General features: G+C 46.6%; 3 protein-coding genes across 3 annotated transcripts in view; 2 read left to right on the top strand and 1 right to left on the bottom strand.

The window, feature by feature from the left end:
* Positions 1–12045, bottom strand: part of LOC115330896 — a 30355-nt gene extending 18310 nt beyond the window's left edge. The window contains exon 1 of the mRNA XM_040212031.3: positions 12029–12045. Coding sequence (XP_040067965.3) covers positions 12029–12045 — 17 coding nt within the window. The remainder of the gene's footprint in view (positions 1–12028) is intronic.
* Positions 12046–12136: 91 nt separating this feature from the next.
* LOC121046852 lies at positions 12137–13889 on the top strand (the record flags this gene model as incomplete). The annotated part of the gene is made up of 3 exons (XM_040501540.1): positions 12137–12348; positions 12914–13087; positions 13811–13889. Coding segments are annotated over exons 1-3 (465 nt in total), but the record flags the coding sequence as incomplete, so codon positions are not given.
* A 31-nt stretch (positions 13890–13920) lies between these two features.
* LOC120841165 lies at positions 13921–17312 on the top strand. The gene is made up of 4 exons (XM_040212032.2): positions 13921–13988; positions 14616–14689; positions 14940–15042; positions 16284–17312. The coding sequence occupies exon 4, from the start codon at positions 16302–16304 to the stop codon at positions 17310–17312; it is 1011 nt and encodes a 336-aa protein (XP_040067966.2). The 5' UTR covers positions 13921–13988; positions 14616–14689; positions 14940–15042; positions 16284–16301.
* Positions 17313–18991: the final 1679 nt, after the last annotated feature.

Here is an 18991-nt window from a genome sequence, read left to right as displayed (position 1 = left end):
TCGGGCCAAAATCGCCAGAGATGTGCCAGAGTTAGGCTTACTACCTTGTAGTTCGGCAGAGCTTTCGCATTTTCGGGCCAAAATCGCCAAACTTATGCCAAAGTTAGGCTTCACTTTTTCACAGTTTGGCTGTCAGCTGGCACGTTCGGGCCAAAATCGCCACAAATGTACCAGAGTTAGGCTTACTACCTTAAAGTTCGGTTGAAATCTGGCATCTTTGCGCCCAAGTCGCCAAACGAGCGCCCAAGTTAGGCTTCGCTTCCCGATAGTTTGGCTGTGATCTGGCAGCTGCGGGCCAAAGTTGCCAAACAAGTGCCAGAACTAGGCTTACTGCCTTGGAGTTCGGCTGATGAAATATTTGATGTACGCGGGTGGTCTTCATCTTAATTAAATAGAAATCAAGTTTTATTCGGCTGGCAACTTTATCTTATTTTGGGTGTCTCTTGATTTCTGCAGTCCAAAGGTTGGCTGAATGTTTTGACGCGGCTGGAGCAGGCTTTGCAAACGCAAATAAATTGTGCCAGAGGTTGCACTCGCGCGTAGGTACACAAGCCAATATCGGGGCGCGCCGTGAGACTGGTTCGACATTATGGCGCGTTCACACCGGCGATCCGATCTAGTCGCGCCATAACTTTCATCGCAAAAGCGACCATCGCGGGCAAAAAGTGACGGGTTTTGAGCGGTCGCTTGCTGACCCGACTTTTTACGATGCACTCTAGTCGCGGAGAGGCCTAGCCAACCAACGGCGTTCGGAGCGAGAGTTTTTGAGAAGTGACTCGCCAACGAAGGCGTTGGACTCGCTCATCGCGCACGCCAAATTGACCAACTAATTACTTTTATTTATTTGTTTATTTTTTTTTGCGATGCAATTTAGTTGGATCGCGCGACTGCTTACATCCCCGGTGTGAATCCGCCTTTACAGAAAGTGCTGTCAATTGAGCTAACACTGCGCAAGACGGATGTACGCACGTTTCCACAAGAGATATCATTATTAGGCGGCGCATTGCAAAAGCGAGCGTGGCTCTGTGCGTGTCTTGCATTGTGATTGAGCACTGTCAAATCCTAGCGATAACAAAGAGCGGAAACGACCGGGGCTCTGTGGCGCGGCTCCCGCATCACACTTGGGGAATGAAAATAAAATCCTGGAAATTGTACTATTTTAGCGTGTTGATACTTTTTAAACATTAAAAGTGGAGACACAAAAGGGACGATACAGACAGCACAATCTGAACTTTAAAGGCCGCTGTACAAACGGGACGTTCTACAGAGAAGAACCTTCTCTGCCGAAGCTGGGGGACGGGGAGGGAAAGGGCCATCGTTGGGTGGAAACTAAGAGCGTCTAGAGAATGGGATTAGCCTCGGGGCGAGCCATCCTCTCGAGAGGGAGTGGGGACGGAACAAAGCTGCCGTGGGTGTTCCGGCTAAAAGGTGGAAGTTAAGCTTGTCAAACGGCGACCTCGGATCCGAGGACGGGCACGTTAGAGAATTTAAAAAAAAGCTGCTTGATTAGCCGGACGACCCAGTGCGGTCTACTGGTTCTAGAAGGTGACTCGGATGAAGAAAACTCGTTTTGCTCGAAAACTCTAAAAGCATTCTGGACGTGAACTCTTGCCACAAATAAAAATAACACATGCATGAAAAACTACGAAGGCAACTAAGCTTTCTCCTATGATGGGAGAATGCGTGAGCATTACAGGCAGAGTTATGTTGGCGCAACTTGCAATAAAGAAAGACAAAAACAGTTATGTTGGCGCAACGGACAGCGCGCTAGTTTCACGATCAAGCGGGCCTAGCTTCGAAACCGGGCTGGTTTTTTTTCTCGTGTTCCTTTTTTTATTTCGTGTATTTTTTTATTTTTTTTTGTTTGGTCACGTAACAAGAAAAATCACATGAACAGAATTTTTTTTTTTTGGCCAGGTCACCAGATTTGTTTCTTATTTCTCCTTTTCTTTAGTCTTTCTTTTTTTTCCTTTTTTTCGGTTTACGCTTCTTATCGCAAAACTCTTTGCACATATTTCGCGTTAAATTGGCGCTAGCCAAATTATTTTTTTATGGCAGGGAATTCTGCCGTACGTACCCTATATTACTATTACCAACCCTGGCTTGCAATTTCTGCTATCCAAAGGACTGGACTATGCCCTTGCTCCACGGTATGTTCCAAAACGTGACTTCATAATTGAAATTGAAGAGAAACTCAGACATGTGCACGATGTCAAAGGGGTAAATTTCGCGAGAAGCCGCGTTGTCAGTGTTTCGAACAATGTGAAACCGGCCGGGTCAAATTTAGATCAACAAGAACGCATTGCTCTTAATGAGTTGAAGTCAGACAGCTCCATCATCACTTTAAAGGCCGACAAAGGAAAAGGAACCATTGTGCTTGATAGAGATGACTACATGAAGAAGATGTATGAAGTTATAAATGACAGTCGCTATTTCGTGAGGCTATCAAGAGATCCCGCTGCTAAGTCCGAAAGAGAGTTAGCTGACCACCTTCGAGAGCTGAAAAAGAAAGGACGCATCAGTGATGACCTATACCGTCATCTCTTCTCCTTTGACGCCGCGACACCCAAGATGTATGGACTCCCCAAAATTCACAAACCGGGTTGCCCCCTACGCCCAATTGTATATGTTATTGGCTCATCCACTTACAGCCTTTCCAAATATCTGGTCATGATTCTGAGCCCTCTTACGGGAAACAATGAGTTTAGCGTCCGGAATTCCCGTGACTTTGTTGAACTTATACGCGCTCAGACCCTGCTACCGCACGAGGCTATGGTATCCTTTGATGTGATTTCATTATTTACGAATGTCCCCAACGCCCTGGCGGTTGATGTCGCCCGTGACCGGTTGTTGGCAGACCAGTCGTTGTCCACTCGCACAACCCTCCTTGTTGATGACGTTATACTCCTTTTGCGTTTTTGTCTCAACCAGTATAATTTTAGTTTTAATGGGGACATATATCATCAGGTCAGCGGATGCCCTATGGGGAGTCCAGTTTCCGTAACCGCCTCGAATCTCGTCATGGAATATGTTGAGGAAAAGGTAATGTCTGGCATTGATTTCCCCGTGAAGTTCTACCGTCGCTATGTCGATGACACTTTTGTAATAGTTAACAGAGAGAACGTAACCGATTTTCACCGCAATTTGAATAGTGTCCACCCCTCAATTCAGTTCACCTGCGAACATGAAACTGATAGTACCTTGCCGTTTTTTTATGTACGTGTCCATAGAACCAGTGAATCTTTCTTTAAGATGGAGACATCCGTATATGGTAAACCATGTGACAGACAAAACTTTCTTGACTACCACTCTCATCACCCTACTCAACACAAAAGCTCAGTTGTAAGATCGTTGCCTTCGTCGTTCAGAAACAGTCCCATCTAACTCAACACTTAGCGATCAAGAACTTAGCCATGTGCAGGAGGCTTTGAAGAAACGTAACTACCCCGACCGGTTTATCAATCGCGTTAAGGAACAAATGTCCCGTCGGCGCCCGGATCGAGCCGAACGAACACGTGACGTCGTGTGGATCCCGTACCTTAAGGGGGTTTCGGAGGCATTGGGACGCGCCCTTAGGCCATTAGTGGTACGAACTGTATACAAACCCAACAGAACAATGGCCAATGTTATCTCCAAGCCAAAAGACCCCACCCCGCCAGAGGCAGAAAGGGTCGTGATCTACCAGGTGCAGTGCAAGGAATGTGACGCTTCCTACATTGGAGAGACGGAACGAAAAAGAAAAACAAGACTAAAAGAACACGCACGGGATGTCGCCAATTCCCCGAACGCCACCCGCTTCAAGTCCGAACTCGTCGACCATGCATGGACGTCAGGACACCAATTTGACTTTGACAAGGCGAGGGATAAAAGGTGGGGACTGAGGAAGCTGCTGGAATCTTGGTTCATCCAGAACGACAAACGCGGAAGTGATTCATCGCTGGTAAACAAGAACCGTGGCCCCCTGCCGGACGTGTACACAAACTTTATGCCTAAATAGCCGAACTTTTTTGTGCGACTCTCACTCGCTCTGCGCTCTACTGAAAATGCCTCCCGCATGGGAGGCGAAACGTTTAATTAAATTGTTATTTTTGTGATGTCAAGCCGTTTTTGTTATTACATTTATCATGTCTTCGCCCGGCTTCTGGAGTATTTTTGCGCTCCTAATTTCACCGGTACGACAGCCATGGGAGGCCACTGCGAGCGAGTGGGGACAGAAATAATTGAGGCTTATCGGATGGCGACAAGCCCGAAAAACATAACCACCCCGTCCATTTCGCTCTCAAGAAAGGAGATTATCTTTCTGAGGCCCTCAATGGAAGCCGAACGCTGACAGACTAGGCAAGGCGACAAGGTCACCGGCAGAAGCGGCCTTTCCTTTTATGCGTTGTTGATTCCCCTTCGACCTCGCCTTTTGCAAATCCTCCCCACCTGCTTTTGTGTCTTCGTGTGGCTGTCAGCGAGCGCGACAGCCGCTTTAAGCAAATCAAGAGGGTGAAGCGAAACGCGTGACCCAGCGTGACCTCTCTGCGTAGGACGCGTAGGACAAAGACGTTTGGACGAAACTTTTCACGTGACTTTCTCTGTCACGCTGATGGGATCTCTGGGGCTGTCGTTTTCGCCGTTTGCCTAGTTATAGAAATAAGCGGGCCACGTAGGTCCGGTTTTCGAGCTGCTTTTCAGTGTTCTGTTGCTTTCGTGCGCTGCAGACGCGGCTGTGTTTTTTCGTCGTAAACGGTCGGAATACGTCCATGCCAATATTTCGGTAACAGCCATTTTTTGCACCGGAGTTCGTGGAATACTTGTGATGTGTTTGTTGGACACGCTTCGACAAAAACTGCTCTTCGCCGACGACGAGACGTCAGTCCTCGAATCCTCGAATGTGTTTGTGGGGTGCCTGAGTTGGATTATGCATCTATCAAGGATTACATGATATCGCTCTTTTATTAGTAAGTGCACTGCAAGCATGATTCTGATAGTCGTCCTGCTTTCCTCTCAATCTCCGCGATTTTTGTGTGATGAGTTTTGCTTGGCATGAGGACAGTGTTAATTGTATTTTATAATTTGCTTTTCGTTTTACAGAGAAGTGTGACCTTTGTAAATATGTTGAGAATACACTGTGTGCAATGATAGTTGTTTAATAAACTTCTGGGAGCGATCGAAAAAAATTTGTTTGTCCGTATAAGTGATTGGATATGCAACAAATGACATGCAACGTACACATACTTGCACGACGTTCGGCCAATACGAAGCAGACGCATCGTAGAGTTTTCGCACAATATTGCGCGAACGCTAGGCCGGGGCGAAACAGCTGTACGGCAATACCTGCCGGGTATCAAACGGTGGTACAAAACTGGACAGTTGAGCGATATTGGAACCGACTTTCGGCCGGCATTGGCACGATACTGCAAAGTATTGCCGTGCTGCTTGGGAACGGAGGTGATGACATCTTAGCATCGTGTTTCCAACGCTTGTTTAATTTATTTCTCTTCTGGGACGCGTGAAAGAGCAATTGTGTGACACACCAGAGATATTCGAAACTTGGGATGGCCTCTCGGCTTTCTTTGGCACTTATTTGGCACTTCAGTGGGTAACCAGAGAAAAGCCAAACTTCGGCATGCCCCAAATCGAAAAATTAAGATTTACTGCGGCAGTTATGGCTCAAGTCTGGCACCTACTTTGGCGCTCCTCTGGCGGACCAGAGAAACGCCAAACCTTGACACGTCCCAAATACCGAAATTAGGCGTTGCTCTGGCAGCTATGGCTGAAGTATGGCACCAACTTTGGCGCTCCTCTGGCGGACCCGAGAAAAGCCAAACTTTGGTACGTCCCAAATACCCAAATTAGGTGTTGCTCTGGCAGTTATGGCTGAATTATTGCATCAACTTTGGCTCTCCTCTGGCGGACCAGAGAAACGCCAAACCTTGGCACGTCCCAAATACCGAAATTAGGCGTTACTCTGGCAGTTATGGCTCAAGTCTGGCACCAACTTTGGCGCTCCTCTGGCGGACCCGAGAAAAGCCAAACTTTGGCACGTCCCAAATACCGAAATTAGGCGTTACTCTGGCAGCTATGGCTGAAGTATGGCACCAACTTTGGCGCTCCTCTGGCGGACCAGAGAAACGCCAAACCTTGGCACGTCCCAAATACCGAAATTAGGCGTTACTCTGGCAGTTATGGCTCAAGTCTGGCACCAACTTTGGCGCTCCTCTGGCGGACCCGAGAAAAGCCAAACTTTGGCACGTCCCAAATACCGAAATTAGGCGTTACTCTGGCAGCTATGGCTGAAGTATGGCACCAACTTTGGCGCTCCTCTGGCGGACCAGAGAAACGCCAAACCTTGGCACGTCCCAAATACCGAAATTAGGCGTTACTCTGGCAGTTATGGCTCAAGTCTGGCACCAACTTTGGCGCTCCTCTGGCGGACCCGAGAAAAGCCAAACTTTGGCACGTCCCAAATACCGAAATTAGGCGTTACTCTGGCAGCTATGGCTGAAGTATGGCACCAACTTTGGCGCTCCTCTGGCGGACCAGAGAAACGCCAAACCTTGGCACGTCCCAAATACCGAAATTAGGCGTTTCTCTGGCAGTTATGGCTCAAGTCTGGCACCAACTTTGGCGCTCCTCTGGCGGACCCGAGAAAAGCCAAACTTCGGCACGTCCCAAATACCGAAATTAGGCGTTACTCTGGTAGCTATGGCTGAAGTATGGCACCAACTTTGGCGCTCCTCTGGCGGACCAGAGAAACGCCAAACCTTGGCACGTCCCAAATACCGAAATTAGGCGTTACTCTGGCAGTTATGGCTCAAGTCTGGCACCAACTTTGGCGCTCCTCTGGCGGACCCGAGAAAAGCCAAACTTTGGCACGTCCCAAATACCGAAATTAGGCGTTACTCTGGCAGCTATGGCTGAAGTATGGTACCAACTTTGGCGCTCCTCTGGCGGACCAGAGAAACGCCAAACCTTGGCACGTCCCAAATGCCGAAATTAGGCGTTTCTCTGGCAGTTATGGCTCAAGTCTGGCACCAACTTTGGCGCTCCTTTGGCGGACCCGAGAAAAGCCAAACTTCGGCACGTCCCAAATACCGAAATTAGGCGTTACTCTGGTAGCTATGGCTGAAGTATGGCACCAACTTTGGCGCTCCTCTGGCGGACCAGAGAAACGCCAAACATTGGCACGTCCCAAATACCGAAATTAGGCGTTACTCTGGCAGTTATGGCTCAAGTCTGGCACCAACTTTGGCGCTCCTCTGGCGGACCCGAGAAAAGCCAAACTTTGGCACGTCCCAAATACCGAAATTAGGCGTTACTCTGGCAGCTATGGCTGAAGTATGGCACCAACTTTGGCGCTCCTCTGGCGGACCAGAGAAACGCCAAACCTTGGCACGTCCCAAATACCGAAATTAGGCGTTACTCTGGCAGTTATGGCTCAAGTCTGGCACCAACTTTGGCGCTCCTCTGGCGGACCCGAGAAAAGCCAAACTTTGGCACGTCCCAAATACCGAAATTAGGCGTTACTCTGGCAGCTATGGCTGAAGTATGGCACCAACTTTGGCGCTCCTCTGGCGGACCAGAGAAACGCCAAACCTTGGCACGTCCCAAATACCGAAATTAGGCGTTTCTCTGGCAGTTATGGCTCAAGTCTGGCACCAACTTTGGCGCTCCTCTGGCGGACCCGAGAAAAGCCAAACTTCGGCACGTCCCAAATACCGAAATTAGGCGTTACTCTGGTAGCTATGGCTGAAGTATGGCACCAACTTTGGCGCTCCTCTGGCGGACCAGAGAAACGCCAAACCTTGGCACGTCCCAAATACCGAAATTAGGCGTTGCTCTGGCAGTTATGGCTGAAGTATGGCACCAACTTTGGCGCTCCTCTGGCGGACCAGAGAAACGCCAAACCTTGGCATGCCCCGCATTCCCAGATTAGGATTTACTATGGCAGTTATGGCTCAAGTATGGCACCAACTTTGGCACTCCTCTGGCGTACCAGAGAAGAGCCAAACTTTGGCATGCCCTAGGATTGCCCAACTAAGGCTATAGTTAGGCACCGTACTTTGGCACTGATGAGTGCCATGGTGCAAAAACCTAACTGCGCCAAAGTTGGGCCCTTATGTTTGCTAGACCTTTGCACAAGTTGGGCATTCCTCTGACGTGCTACTTGGGAGGGCTTTACTACTGTCTGGTGCGGGTTGGCCTTCCTAAGAAAGCGTCCTGAAGATGATTCATAATAGGCAAAAGGGTCGGTAATAAAGTTGACAGTGAAGGGGAGGTGGTTCCAGTCCAGGTGTAGCCCGAAACCATGTTGGCTGACACTTTGTGCAGCTTTTGACCCTGTAGAGTTTGAAAACTAAAAAAAAAAAAGCAGAAACGTTCAATCTGAGCATAAAGCTGATAATCAGAGTATCATTATATTTTATTTCGTGTGCTCTCCTGGCAGAGCATCGTTTTATTATAAGCGTGCTGCCCTGGCAGTTAAATGCTTTTCGTGAATAAACCTTCAACTAAGCGTAAGTGTGCAAATGAGCTGGTGTGAATGGCACATTACCGAAACCCCCGGACAGCCGGTAAAAAAAACGACAGACATTCAAAAGTGTTTTAAGTGTCGGTCCTTTACCTCCAGTATAATGTTTTCTGACAGGTACATGAGTAAAACTTTTCGGTAAGTCGCATACCCATTTGTTTTTATACCAATGGTTTTTATTTCTAGTAATTTGGCTCCACCCTAAAGACTGTTTCTTAAGTGACTACCTTAGTCTTAACAAATGTAAGGTAAAACGTCTACAAAGCACTGTTATGCCTCAAAACTCGATGCAGAGAAGTTCGATGAAACGGCCCTAAGCAATTCGATGGAACGGCGTTCGATGAAATGGCGTTCGATGAAATGTCCATTCATTCGATGAAACGGTGTTCGATGAAACGGTGTTCGATGAAATGTCCGCTAGCCGTCCGCAATGCCTGCTGGAAAGCTCAGCTATTTGAACTTCCAAACGTGTATTTACACAAAAATATCCATACAGCAAAAAGTCTCTGCACCGAAAAGTCCGGGCTCCGAAATGTCGGCACCGAAACGACCTACACCGAAACTTCCTACGCTGAATTGTTCGGATCCCCAGTTTGAAGAATCCAACAACCTTGCGAATAAAGACAGAGCCATTTGCCTCTCCTTGTATTTTTCTAAATTTGTAAAACGCCAAGTATCCGGGTTCATCAGAGATTTAAGCCATAACTGCAGCGACTGGCGGCTTCATAATAATATATAAAAACAAAACTTATGCAATTTTTCACAAGAGCAGTCGTTGAAACAGGGCGCTCTCGCACTACCCCATGCTTCCCGCGCTTGGAAATATTGGATTAAAAAAAAAAAAAAGAACGAAGCAATACTGGAACGGGGTGTGTGTGATTCATGCTGAAAGCGAGGAAGGGGGGGGGGGGGGTGCACTTATCATTCTTCTTTGTTCAGTATACCAGGAACTCTGTGATAACGTCATTGCCCGTTCAAGGTTTTCGAAACGCACAATGGGTCGCTTTAGAGCCTGCTTGCGGAATTCCTTCGGGTCGCTGAGGTGGGGCTTGATGGAAGTAGGACATCCGGACGCTACAAGCTGTTCCTGCAGATGCACTGCTGTGAGGGTTTCATATGACTTCTCGCTCCTTGGCGCGCATCGCTGCACCAAATCCGAATGCCACGTGTCACTTTTCCCAGCACTGAGTCACCTCCGATGTCTCATGGTATCGAGGCGCTCGAGGGGGAAGGGGGGGAGAGGAGTCGCCACTGCGTTCTTTCTTGTGTTCGGGTTCAATGTTTCAAGCCCAAGTCTGTAAATAACGGGGAGGCTGGGAGAAAGCTTCGAAAACCAGACAGCTTCTTGTGCAAATCGTGATTGATTTGAGCCTGAGCTACGAACTACGTGCATAATGAAATGTCGGAAGATATTTGTACCCTTTTTTTATCCCTTTCATCGCCTCATCTAAAACTTTCTGATTTTCTCGTGCGTAGATGACATCTTTAAAACAATTGTGATCTTGGGTGTTCCCTATTTTAGACAAGCTTAGTAGCACAAGTGTGACACAAATAGGCGGCGCACACCAAGTCACTGAGCCAGAAACTTTCTGGTTGTCGCGGGGTAGTCAGAACTGCATAGTGTACGCGTACGTTTGTCCTCATGCGACTACCATTATATTGCCGGAAAAAAGCAGTTCTTTTCTTGGTCCTGACATTTAATTGAAAATATGGCATAGAATATAGTTGTCCTTCGATGCAAAAGGAACTATTTCCGAAAACGAGAAACGATCTCCAAATACTATTCAATTAAACCGCTTTGATCAAATGGCGTTTGATTCAATAACGTTCGATTAAATGGCTTCGATGAGACGGCGTTCGATGAAGTGTCCGGACCTAATCACCAGCATTAATTTAAAATACGAGTTAATCTTTCCTACCTTGCTCAGTCCACGGATAAAACCACCTCATCTGGTTGGTTGCTAATATCAATGACCTAACTTTATTATAAATGCCATCAGTGACGTTTTTGCGGTGGCCCGTGACCTGCTACTTTGTTTCTGTTTATTATTAGTAATTATTTGTTACAGATGTACAGACTATTTGGCAGTGTATTTACCTTCCGCTCTATAACGACTTCGGGCCACGAGAGCGCATTCGATAAACAAGTACACAAAAGTAGTAATTGTGGTCGCGTTGTCAACTCCATCCCTTGCTTAATCATGTATACAATGCGTAGGAAAAAACGCGTTGATAACAATATAATGGGAGAAACTTGGAAAATTGTTAAGCGGGCGTTGGTTTTTAAAAGCCGGGGATCTTGAAGATGTGTGACAAAACGCGGGGGTTTGCGGCAGGGGTATGGAAACGGGGCTTTCGGATTTGGATTATTTCTTAAAACTAATCATGGAATGGGGCAGAATCGTAAATGTCGGCGAGGAGCACTTTATTCTGTCAGGAAGACCCGGCTTGCTTTTGTAAGTAAACGACCGTTGAAACAGATAACAGACATACACTGGATTCTCCAGTAGCTTCGAAAAGCCACGTTACGTTCTCCGCTCAAACTGTGACATTGAACTTTAAAAATACGTGGAACAGAAAAAACGATCAGATAGAAAAGCTACACGGACTGAGTGTACCTCCATTTCACCATAACTTGGTAAACGGCGAAAGCTACGATCCCCGTTGGCCAATCAGAGCAAGGGAGCGACGCACGAGACAGCTCTCCGTGGGAGGATCGTGTTTCTATGGCACATCGTCAAGTGCTTTGCTCCGATGCGCCGATTGGCTCACGAGGGTCGTAGCTTTATATCCTGTCTTCAAAGGACTGACTCTCACAACGCTTGAGCGAGCACTTAACCCCTCGCCTTGTCCTGTGCGGAAGGTACTCTGTGATAATGGTTTTGCCCGGTTCGACATTCTGACAATATACAATGACACCTTTGTGAGCTGCTTGGAGATGTCTTCGGGGTAATCCGAGAAGTCATACATACTGCTTTGGTACAAGATTATGCTCTGTATACCCAGGGATGGACCACACCGGACGCTGCTAGTCGTTCCAGCCAATGCAGCGCTGCGAGCGCTTCATTTGGCCTCGTGCCACACTCAGCGCATGTCACGTGTCACACACTCGGAACTGATTTACCTCCGATGGCTCGTAGCGTCCGCTGCGGTCCATTTGAAGGTAGAACGGATCGTAACAGAGTACGCTGCTTTGTGTTTGCGAATAATGGATCGCTTAGAGTGGTTCATTGGTAAATCCTGCTTGAGTTCAGCCTGAGCTCGCAAACTCTGGACACAATAAAACTATGTGGCGTAGAAATAAAAGCTTCTGAAAATGTCGGTATCGTTTTTCTTTTTTTTACTTGTAACTTTTGTTATTGCTTGGAACCGAGTTCGGCCCTGGAAGCTGTTTGCCGCACTGTAAATTTGTCCAGTTATTAGATAGCCTCCGAGCAATCGAGTTTGCCCTGACAGGTCGCGCCATCTATCGCCCAACTTCGAAAGCAATGGGAAGTCTGCCTCGCTGGCCTCGCCAGCTTCGCCATTTGCATCGCCGTACGTACGCGTTGTTTACGTTGGGCGCGCTCTACTTCTGCTACGGTCCTTTGCTCGTGTTAAGTCTGCGTACCAAGTTTCATGGCACCGGTCAAAAGTAAGCACGCCGATAATGAACCCTCTGACGACGTAAATCGCCGTACCAAGACGAAACGGAAGACGTACCGGTACTGCTGTGTGAAGAACTGTCATAACAACGAGGGACTCGGACAAGTGAAACTGCACCGCTTTCCTTCGCAACCGTGGGATAAGGAACGGCGTAAGAAATGGATCTCGGCTGTCAGGCGTGTAAAGTGAGTATAACCGTTCAATGGTGTGTTCCAACAAGCCGAAATAATGCAGTGTTCGAGTACGCTGTCGCTTGACGCTTAAAATTGGGTTTTGGTGAAGAACCCTGCGGTCGTACTAAGTATACGGGTGGCTATTCTTGTAGACTGCTCTCCGAATTCATCGGTGCAAAAAAATATATGACTTAGAAAAACTGAGGCAACCCGAGGAAGACTTCTGCCGCAAACAGAGCGGGGTGAAGGAAATTCGTAACACATTCGAATTGAGACGTTCCTGTTTTTTCGGTTCCTTGCCGCCTTGACGCAGAATTCTGATAGATGATCGGTACTTTGTCACTTTGCGATGTCTTTAATCGACACCAAATTGGTTAAAATGGTCCTACGGAATTTTTTCCCGAAGAAAAAGTGGCTTTTGTGTAAATTTTTCTGTGTTCATCTGAATTTTTTTTCTACTAAGTTTATGAAAACAAGAGTTACAAAAAGATATTCCTTGTGCCGTATTTGAGTCCTTACGAGTGTTAACCTGCAATGAAAATATTAATGTGACTATGTATTTGGATTACTCTTGCAGCACAGATGGCTCAGAATGGGCACCAAACAGCAGCTCCAGGATCTGTTCAGAGCATTTTGTCAATAATGCCAAAAGCAACATCGCAGCCCATCCTGCGTACCTCCCCACACTCTTTCCAGCAGTGTACAAGAGGAGTTCAGTGATTCCGCAGGACCAAGCGTCAAGGTTTGACAGGTGAAGTTTTGACCAGCTTTAGTTATAACTTCAGCGGTTATTGTATCATTGAACTTCAGTAGTTAATTTGATATCCTTGTATATTTCTCCGAAAAAGTCACTATTTTTGAATATTTTAATTGCAGATATTTTAATACATTGATTTAGAAAGTCAACAACATCTGTACTTAAAGCTAACTGTTATTATGCTACTGCAGTGTTTCTCAAACTTGAGCTGGGGGTCGTGAAGCGCCTCGAGAACTGAAAAGACATATGTACTTGGCTTCTCTGTGATGGCGTGGACGAAAACAAACTACAGGTCACTGCTCCGCATCGAACCGGAACTAAGATTTGCGGTGTCCAAGATCTGCCCTCGTTATGAGAAACTGCTAAAACAAACAAGCTTGCTCTTGCCATTATAAACAGTCATTCCTCGTGGCTTGCACTATTTTGTGCCAACGGTTTCTTGCCCGGCTGATTCGCTTTTGACCATATTAACCGCAATTGAAATTTGAACACTAATTTTGTAGATTATTGTTTGTACATCGAAATCGAAAAGCCTGTGTCATTGCAAAAATCTGCAGGGGTTCGGGGCACCGCTCAATATTTGTTGTTTTTAATGGGGAAGCACCGTGCTACCGGGTTAGGCGATCGTCCAGCTTATGATCGTGATTTCACGGGCACTGCATGAATAGCTACAGGACGTTCTGTTTGTGACTCGCATCAATCTAATATTGTTTGCAGATGGCATCACAGAGTAGCAAGCAGACAAGCATCGAGTCTGGGGGGTCCCGCTTCATCTTTGACTGGAATCCCAAGCACAAGCAGGGAACGAACTAGCAGCAGCAGCCGAGGTGGGCATGAGGGCCTGCACCTTTTATGTACAGCCGTTGAATTCAGAGAGGAGAGACAACCTTCCGTGGTAAGGCTTTTGCATCAACAAGTGTCAAATGTAACATTAGGATTTGTCAGACCCAAGTCAGTGAGGCGTGGGCACTTCTGGGGGGCACAAATGGGCTGTTGTTATTTGAACTTAGCTGAAAGCTCTTCATGGTTGTTTTGAAAAAAACAAAAACAACAAATGTGCTCACTGTAGTATTCAAATTTTTTGTTAAAGCGTTCTACACGACATAAATGGTGCCACAAACCAACCACTGGCGCACGTGCGCTCAGGCTGGCCGCCCCCCAGGGTGCGCAGCCCCATGCTGTTGACCATTAGTAAATCAGTGCGGCTCGAAGTGTCACTCGTGTCAGACGGGTCTCATTCCGGGGCTTTTCCCGCCCCAGGCTCCACCGGTCACCGCCTCATCGGCATGCGAGATCCTCGTCATTTCCGCAGGCCTGCGTGGGCTCTGCTCTTCTACTTTATTTTTTGCATTTTTCTTTTTTTGTAATTACTACACTTACATGTTAGGTTCACAACAGGTGTTGAAGCGACACTAGTCTGAAGTCTTGGGGTACACAGTCTTGCCCATTGTTTGTCAACTTGGCTCTTTGTCGCATCACTATGGTATTCACATGGATTATGGGAAACCTGTCTGCTTTTTAGGAAGATCAGACTGATGACCCGGAGATTAGTGCAACAGATGGGATCCTCCAGGACCAAGCATCAGGGCTTGACAGGTAAAGTCTCAAAATAGTTTCAATTATCGCTTCAGTGCCCAGTTTACCTCCTTAGCTCTCTTACCCTTCCCTCGCAGTGACCGAAGTGGCACCTGGCCTGTGTTTCGAATTGTTGATATTTACAACATGCAAACTTATGCAGTAAATATTCCAGTGAGGAAAGAAATTAGACTCCGGATGTGTTTTCTACCGTGATGTTTGACTGCCGACTTAAGCAAGCTGCTTATTAATTTTCATGATGCTTATGCAGCCCAGGCCCAGCTTGGCATCAAAACTCTATCGGCACACAGGATCGGCAGGACGGCCTGCTAGAAAGTGCTGCAGAATCCAGTGAAACAGCACAGCGTTCAGTGGTAAGATTTCTGTATCAACCAAGTTGAAGTTACTAATAGAATTTCTTGAACTCTAATCAGCAGAACGTGGAATTCATAAGGGTACACATACATATTGCTTTTACTGTGGCGTGCGAAAATGCCCTAACAATTATCTAAAATATGTGCAACGAGATATCTAAAACAAAAAACCAACAAATGCGCATGCACATTGTGGTTTACAGGACCTCATGGGACACTACTCCGTTTCACCTTACGTCCGGACGCAGCGGACATAAGGTGAAACGGCCTTGGATTGGCACCGATGGCTCGAAGCATCCGCTGTGCCCGGACATTAGGTGATACAAAGTATAGCGCAAAGACTTCTGCGGCAACGTCTTGCAGATTTAAACATGAGGAAGATACATAGAAAAGGGGGGACAGTAAGTCGCTGAAGCTCCAGCGTTTATTGGGGATGTTGCATGATATAGGACATCTTTTGCAGTTTTAAAATTTTGAAATAATCTTGTCAATTTCACAATTAAGTCCACCTAAAATAGACACCATGGCATACGCAAAGGGTGCAATCGAGCTGGCGAGTAGGTACATATGCTCACTTTCAAGTAATTGTACATGATTTTCGAAGAGACTGTTTGGTTGTGCTCTACGTTTGCTTTCGGAGCTCTTGAAAAAAAGCCCCTCATTTTAGTTTGTGCAATGCCTGCCACTGGCAATTTCATGTGTATGTAAAGCAGTACAACGACAACAAAAGACTAGGCAATGGCCTTCAAGGTGCCATTTTACCAGTTATTTGCGTCTATTGAAATACACGGTCTACAATGTCGGACCCGTGATGGCGGCCGCGATGCCCCATCAGTCCGAGGAGATCAAATGCGTCGGAATAGTGCAACAGCACGGATTGGCGAATCATTTGTAGACAAACCTTTCGCTTCGAAACAATACCACAGCTTCTTTGGGCCGTGTTGAGATGTTCATTCCATTGCTCGTCCTGCTTCATCCGCCATGATGCAAGGCAAATCTTCATCTCTTACGCTAGTTCACGTACCGCTAACCGTGACGATCCAGTCAAACTATTCCAGAGTTGACTGCAATTTCCGCACACATTCACAGTTGCATTAATGAATGGGGGGGGGGGGGGGGGAAGGGGGGAGGGAACCGTTTGCCTCATAACGGCTCACTAGAACTCCCAATTGTTATGAACTTACTCTTTGTCATGCCACTTTATTATTTGCACCAATCGTGACAAATGCATATACTTCTAGGGTTCTCAGACCGACGACATGGAGATCTGCAAGGGGCAGTTTTCGGTCTACATTTCTACCCTGCAAGATGGCAACGGCTCAACACAGATTACACACCCCAGGGTGCCGTCTGTGTCGTCACGGCAATCTGGTCCTGACCAAAGAACAGGGTGCTTCCAAGGCTACGAGAGTGTCCGTCATTCTCCTACGTCATTGGAGGACTTGTGCAGTGTGACCACAACCGTGTTTGCCCTGCTTCTGAGCATGCTTCCTGTAGGTTCAGAACGATCAGTGGACACATCATTGGCAAACAAGCTCCTCTTGTTTCTGATGAAAATGAAACTAGGGATGAGCTACTCATCACTTGCAGTGTTGTTTTGTATACACCGCACCACAGCATCACGGCATTTTCGTACTGTGCTTGCATCACTGTCTGCTGCAACTGAAAAGTGGATTTTTCGCCCACCATCTTCAATCATCCTGTCCATGCTGCCCCAGTGCTTTAAGGCACACTACCCAGAATGCAAAATGATAATTGATTGTACCGAAGTTCGCACAGAGGAGCCGGGCTCTGTGGCTCAACAGCGTGCCTTGTATTCTGCATACAAATCAGGGTACACTCTGAAGTTTCTGGTCGCAGTGACTCCAAATGGGATGATTTGTTTTCATTCCAAGGCCTATGGCGGACGCTGTTCCGACCTCCATATTACTGTAGATTCCCAGTTTTTGAACTTGGTTGAGCCAGGTGACGTGATATTAGCAGACAAGGGCTTTCCGGGTATTAAGGCTAGCGTAGAGGGCAGTAATGCTGTGCTTGTCATGCCTCCTTTTTTTTCAGGGGCTGGGCAGTTTAGTTGCCAAGAGGTAGAGGAGACGTACAACATTGCTCAAGTCCGTATTCATGTGGAGCGAATGATTCAACGAATCAAAGTGTACAACATTCTAAACACTCGGGTACCAATTTCCCTCATACCAGTAATGAGCGATGTTTTTCATATGTGCTGCATTCTGGCGAACTTGCAACCTGCCATAATTGCATCACAGCCATGAGCCCCGAGACTAGAAGTGTAAAATCAGGTTGTTTCAAACCTATCGCCGGCTACAGTCTAAGCTCATTATAACAGACCTGGTTACGACAGACACTTGGATATAACATACCGATTTGTAGAGTTTGGTTGGTTTTCCTCTATGCGGCCATTGACTCAACTTCGTATCTGCATACAACATACTCCTTTTACAACAGACTGAAATCTTGGTCGAAACCAAGGTCTGTAATAACGAGCTTAGACTGTATACACCTTTTCCAAAAGGGCGCAGCCGTCTTGAATGGCGTCACTTCTGGTATGCGGTGAAACATTGTTTTGATCTCTCCGCACCGCTGGAAGTTGTTTACAAAAAATGCATGATTGTTACTCCTTGTTTTGCCTCACCTATATTTTCTCGCATATTCCAGCTTGAAATGTGCCATTTTTTCGTTCCACCAAGCAGATATGGAACCCACGTAACCACAAGAAACGGAAAACATCTATAGGCCAGGAATGGAATGCACTAACAAACTACATCTGATATTTCGTTTCGAGTCATTGAAATAGACCTGGTAGTGGCCACCAAAGTTTGTTTATTTGTATTTGTTTTTGCAATACTAAGAATAAAAGGGCTTCTCAAAAGAATGGCATGAGCTTATTTCATGACAAGCAATACAAGAAAACTCTTATCTATCCTATTTTAAGTACAAATAAGTAACACGGGTTAATACTCCTCTACATGCAAGATGGCACTCTTTATTGAAAAAAATGTCCCCCCTTTTCAGCAAATGACTATGAAAACGACTCGCTTCCAAGTTGATGTTACATGTGATAAAAAACAACTACAAACAAACTTGGAGATGGGGAAGATTATGTACAGTACTTCTTAACAATTGCTGGCAAGTAATGAGAGAAAAAGAAGCCTTCCAAGTGCCGGATGGCTGTCTCCAAGAAAACGTTGTCTCTCTCCACAGCAAGAATTACACTGTCCACACTCGTGTACACAAAGAAAAAGCACTCTCCCAGGTTAAGGACGTACATGAGGACTTGAATTTGAGTATAGTACTTGTGAGCGCGCCGTAAACACAGCCTACCCTCTTCGTACACGAGGTACTTCACGAAGGTAACCTCAGCGGTTGAATCTATGACCGCAGAGTCTTTGATGGAGTGCGGACACTTGATCTCAACTTGAATGGTTCCTTCACCGGTCGCAAAGAGGCCATCGGGGCTGCCACACAGCAATGGCTGCTGATTGTGCACAAGCAGCCCCACCTAGAATGGACACAGAGCATTTATCACATCTAGCAAACAATTAGGAGATTAGAATTATCATACAATGGTGCCACAAAGGTCACATATTGTTTAGCAAGCCGCCTTACATTTGTAGGCTATTGACACTTCCAAACTTGTGGTCATATACTCAAAGACTATATATAAATGCCGTACCTCCACAACACGGGCCTCGACTTTCACTTCAAATGCACTCCTCGCCACTGGCTCGGTTCGCAAGCCTGCATGGGAAATGTTGGTAGAACCAGGTCTTAAAAATTCAGAGCACTCCTATTGAAATTGGAATATAACTTGCCATAACGTGTAGCATCACATGAAAACCATTTTGCACCAAGCAGGCTCTTGGAGAGGTCCTCGGGGGTCTTCCTGGATCTCAAAATGGTGTGCGCCATGGAGCTCGTGATTCGCACTTTC

This window comes from Ixodes scapularis, unplaced genomic scaffold (genome assembly GCF_016920785.2).
Source record: "Ixodes scapularis isolate PalLabHiFi unplaced genomic scaffold, ASM1692078v2 PGA_scaffold1__304_contigs__length_218370807, whole genome shotgun sequence".
Taxonomy (NCBI): Eukaryota; Metazoa; Arthropoda; class Arachnida; order Ixodida; family Ixodidae; genus Ixodes; species Ixodes scapularis.
Note: the sequence above shows the minus strand (reverse complement) of the source record. Positions and strands in the feature narration are given on the sequence as shown.

Coding starts and splice junctions, on each gene's coding strand:
- LOC120841165 (XM_040212032.2), top strand. CDS start 16,302: ATGGAGATCTGCAAGGGGCAGTTTTCGGTCTACATTTCTACCCTGCAA.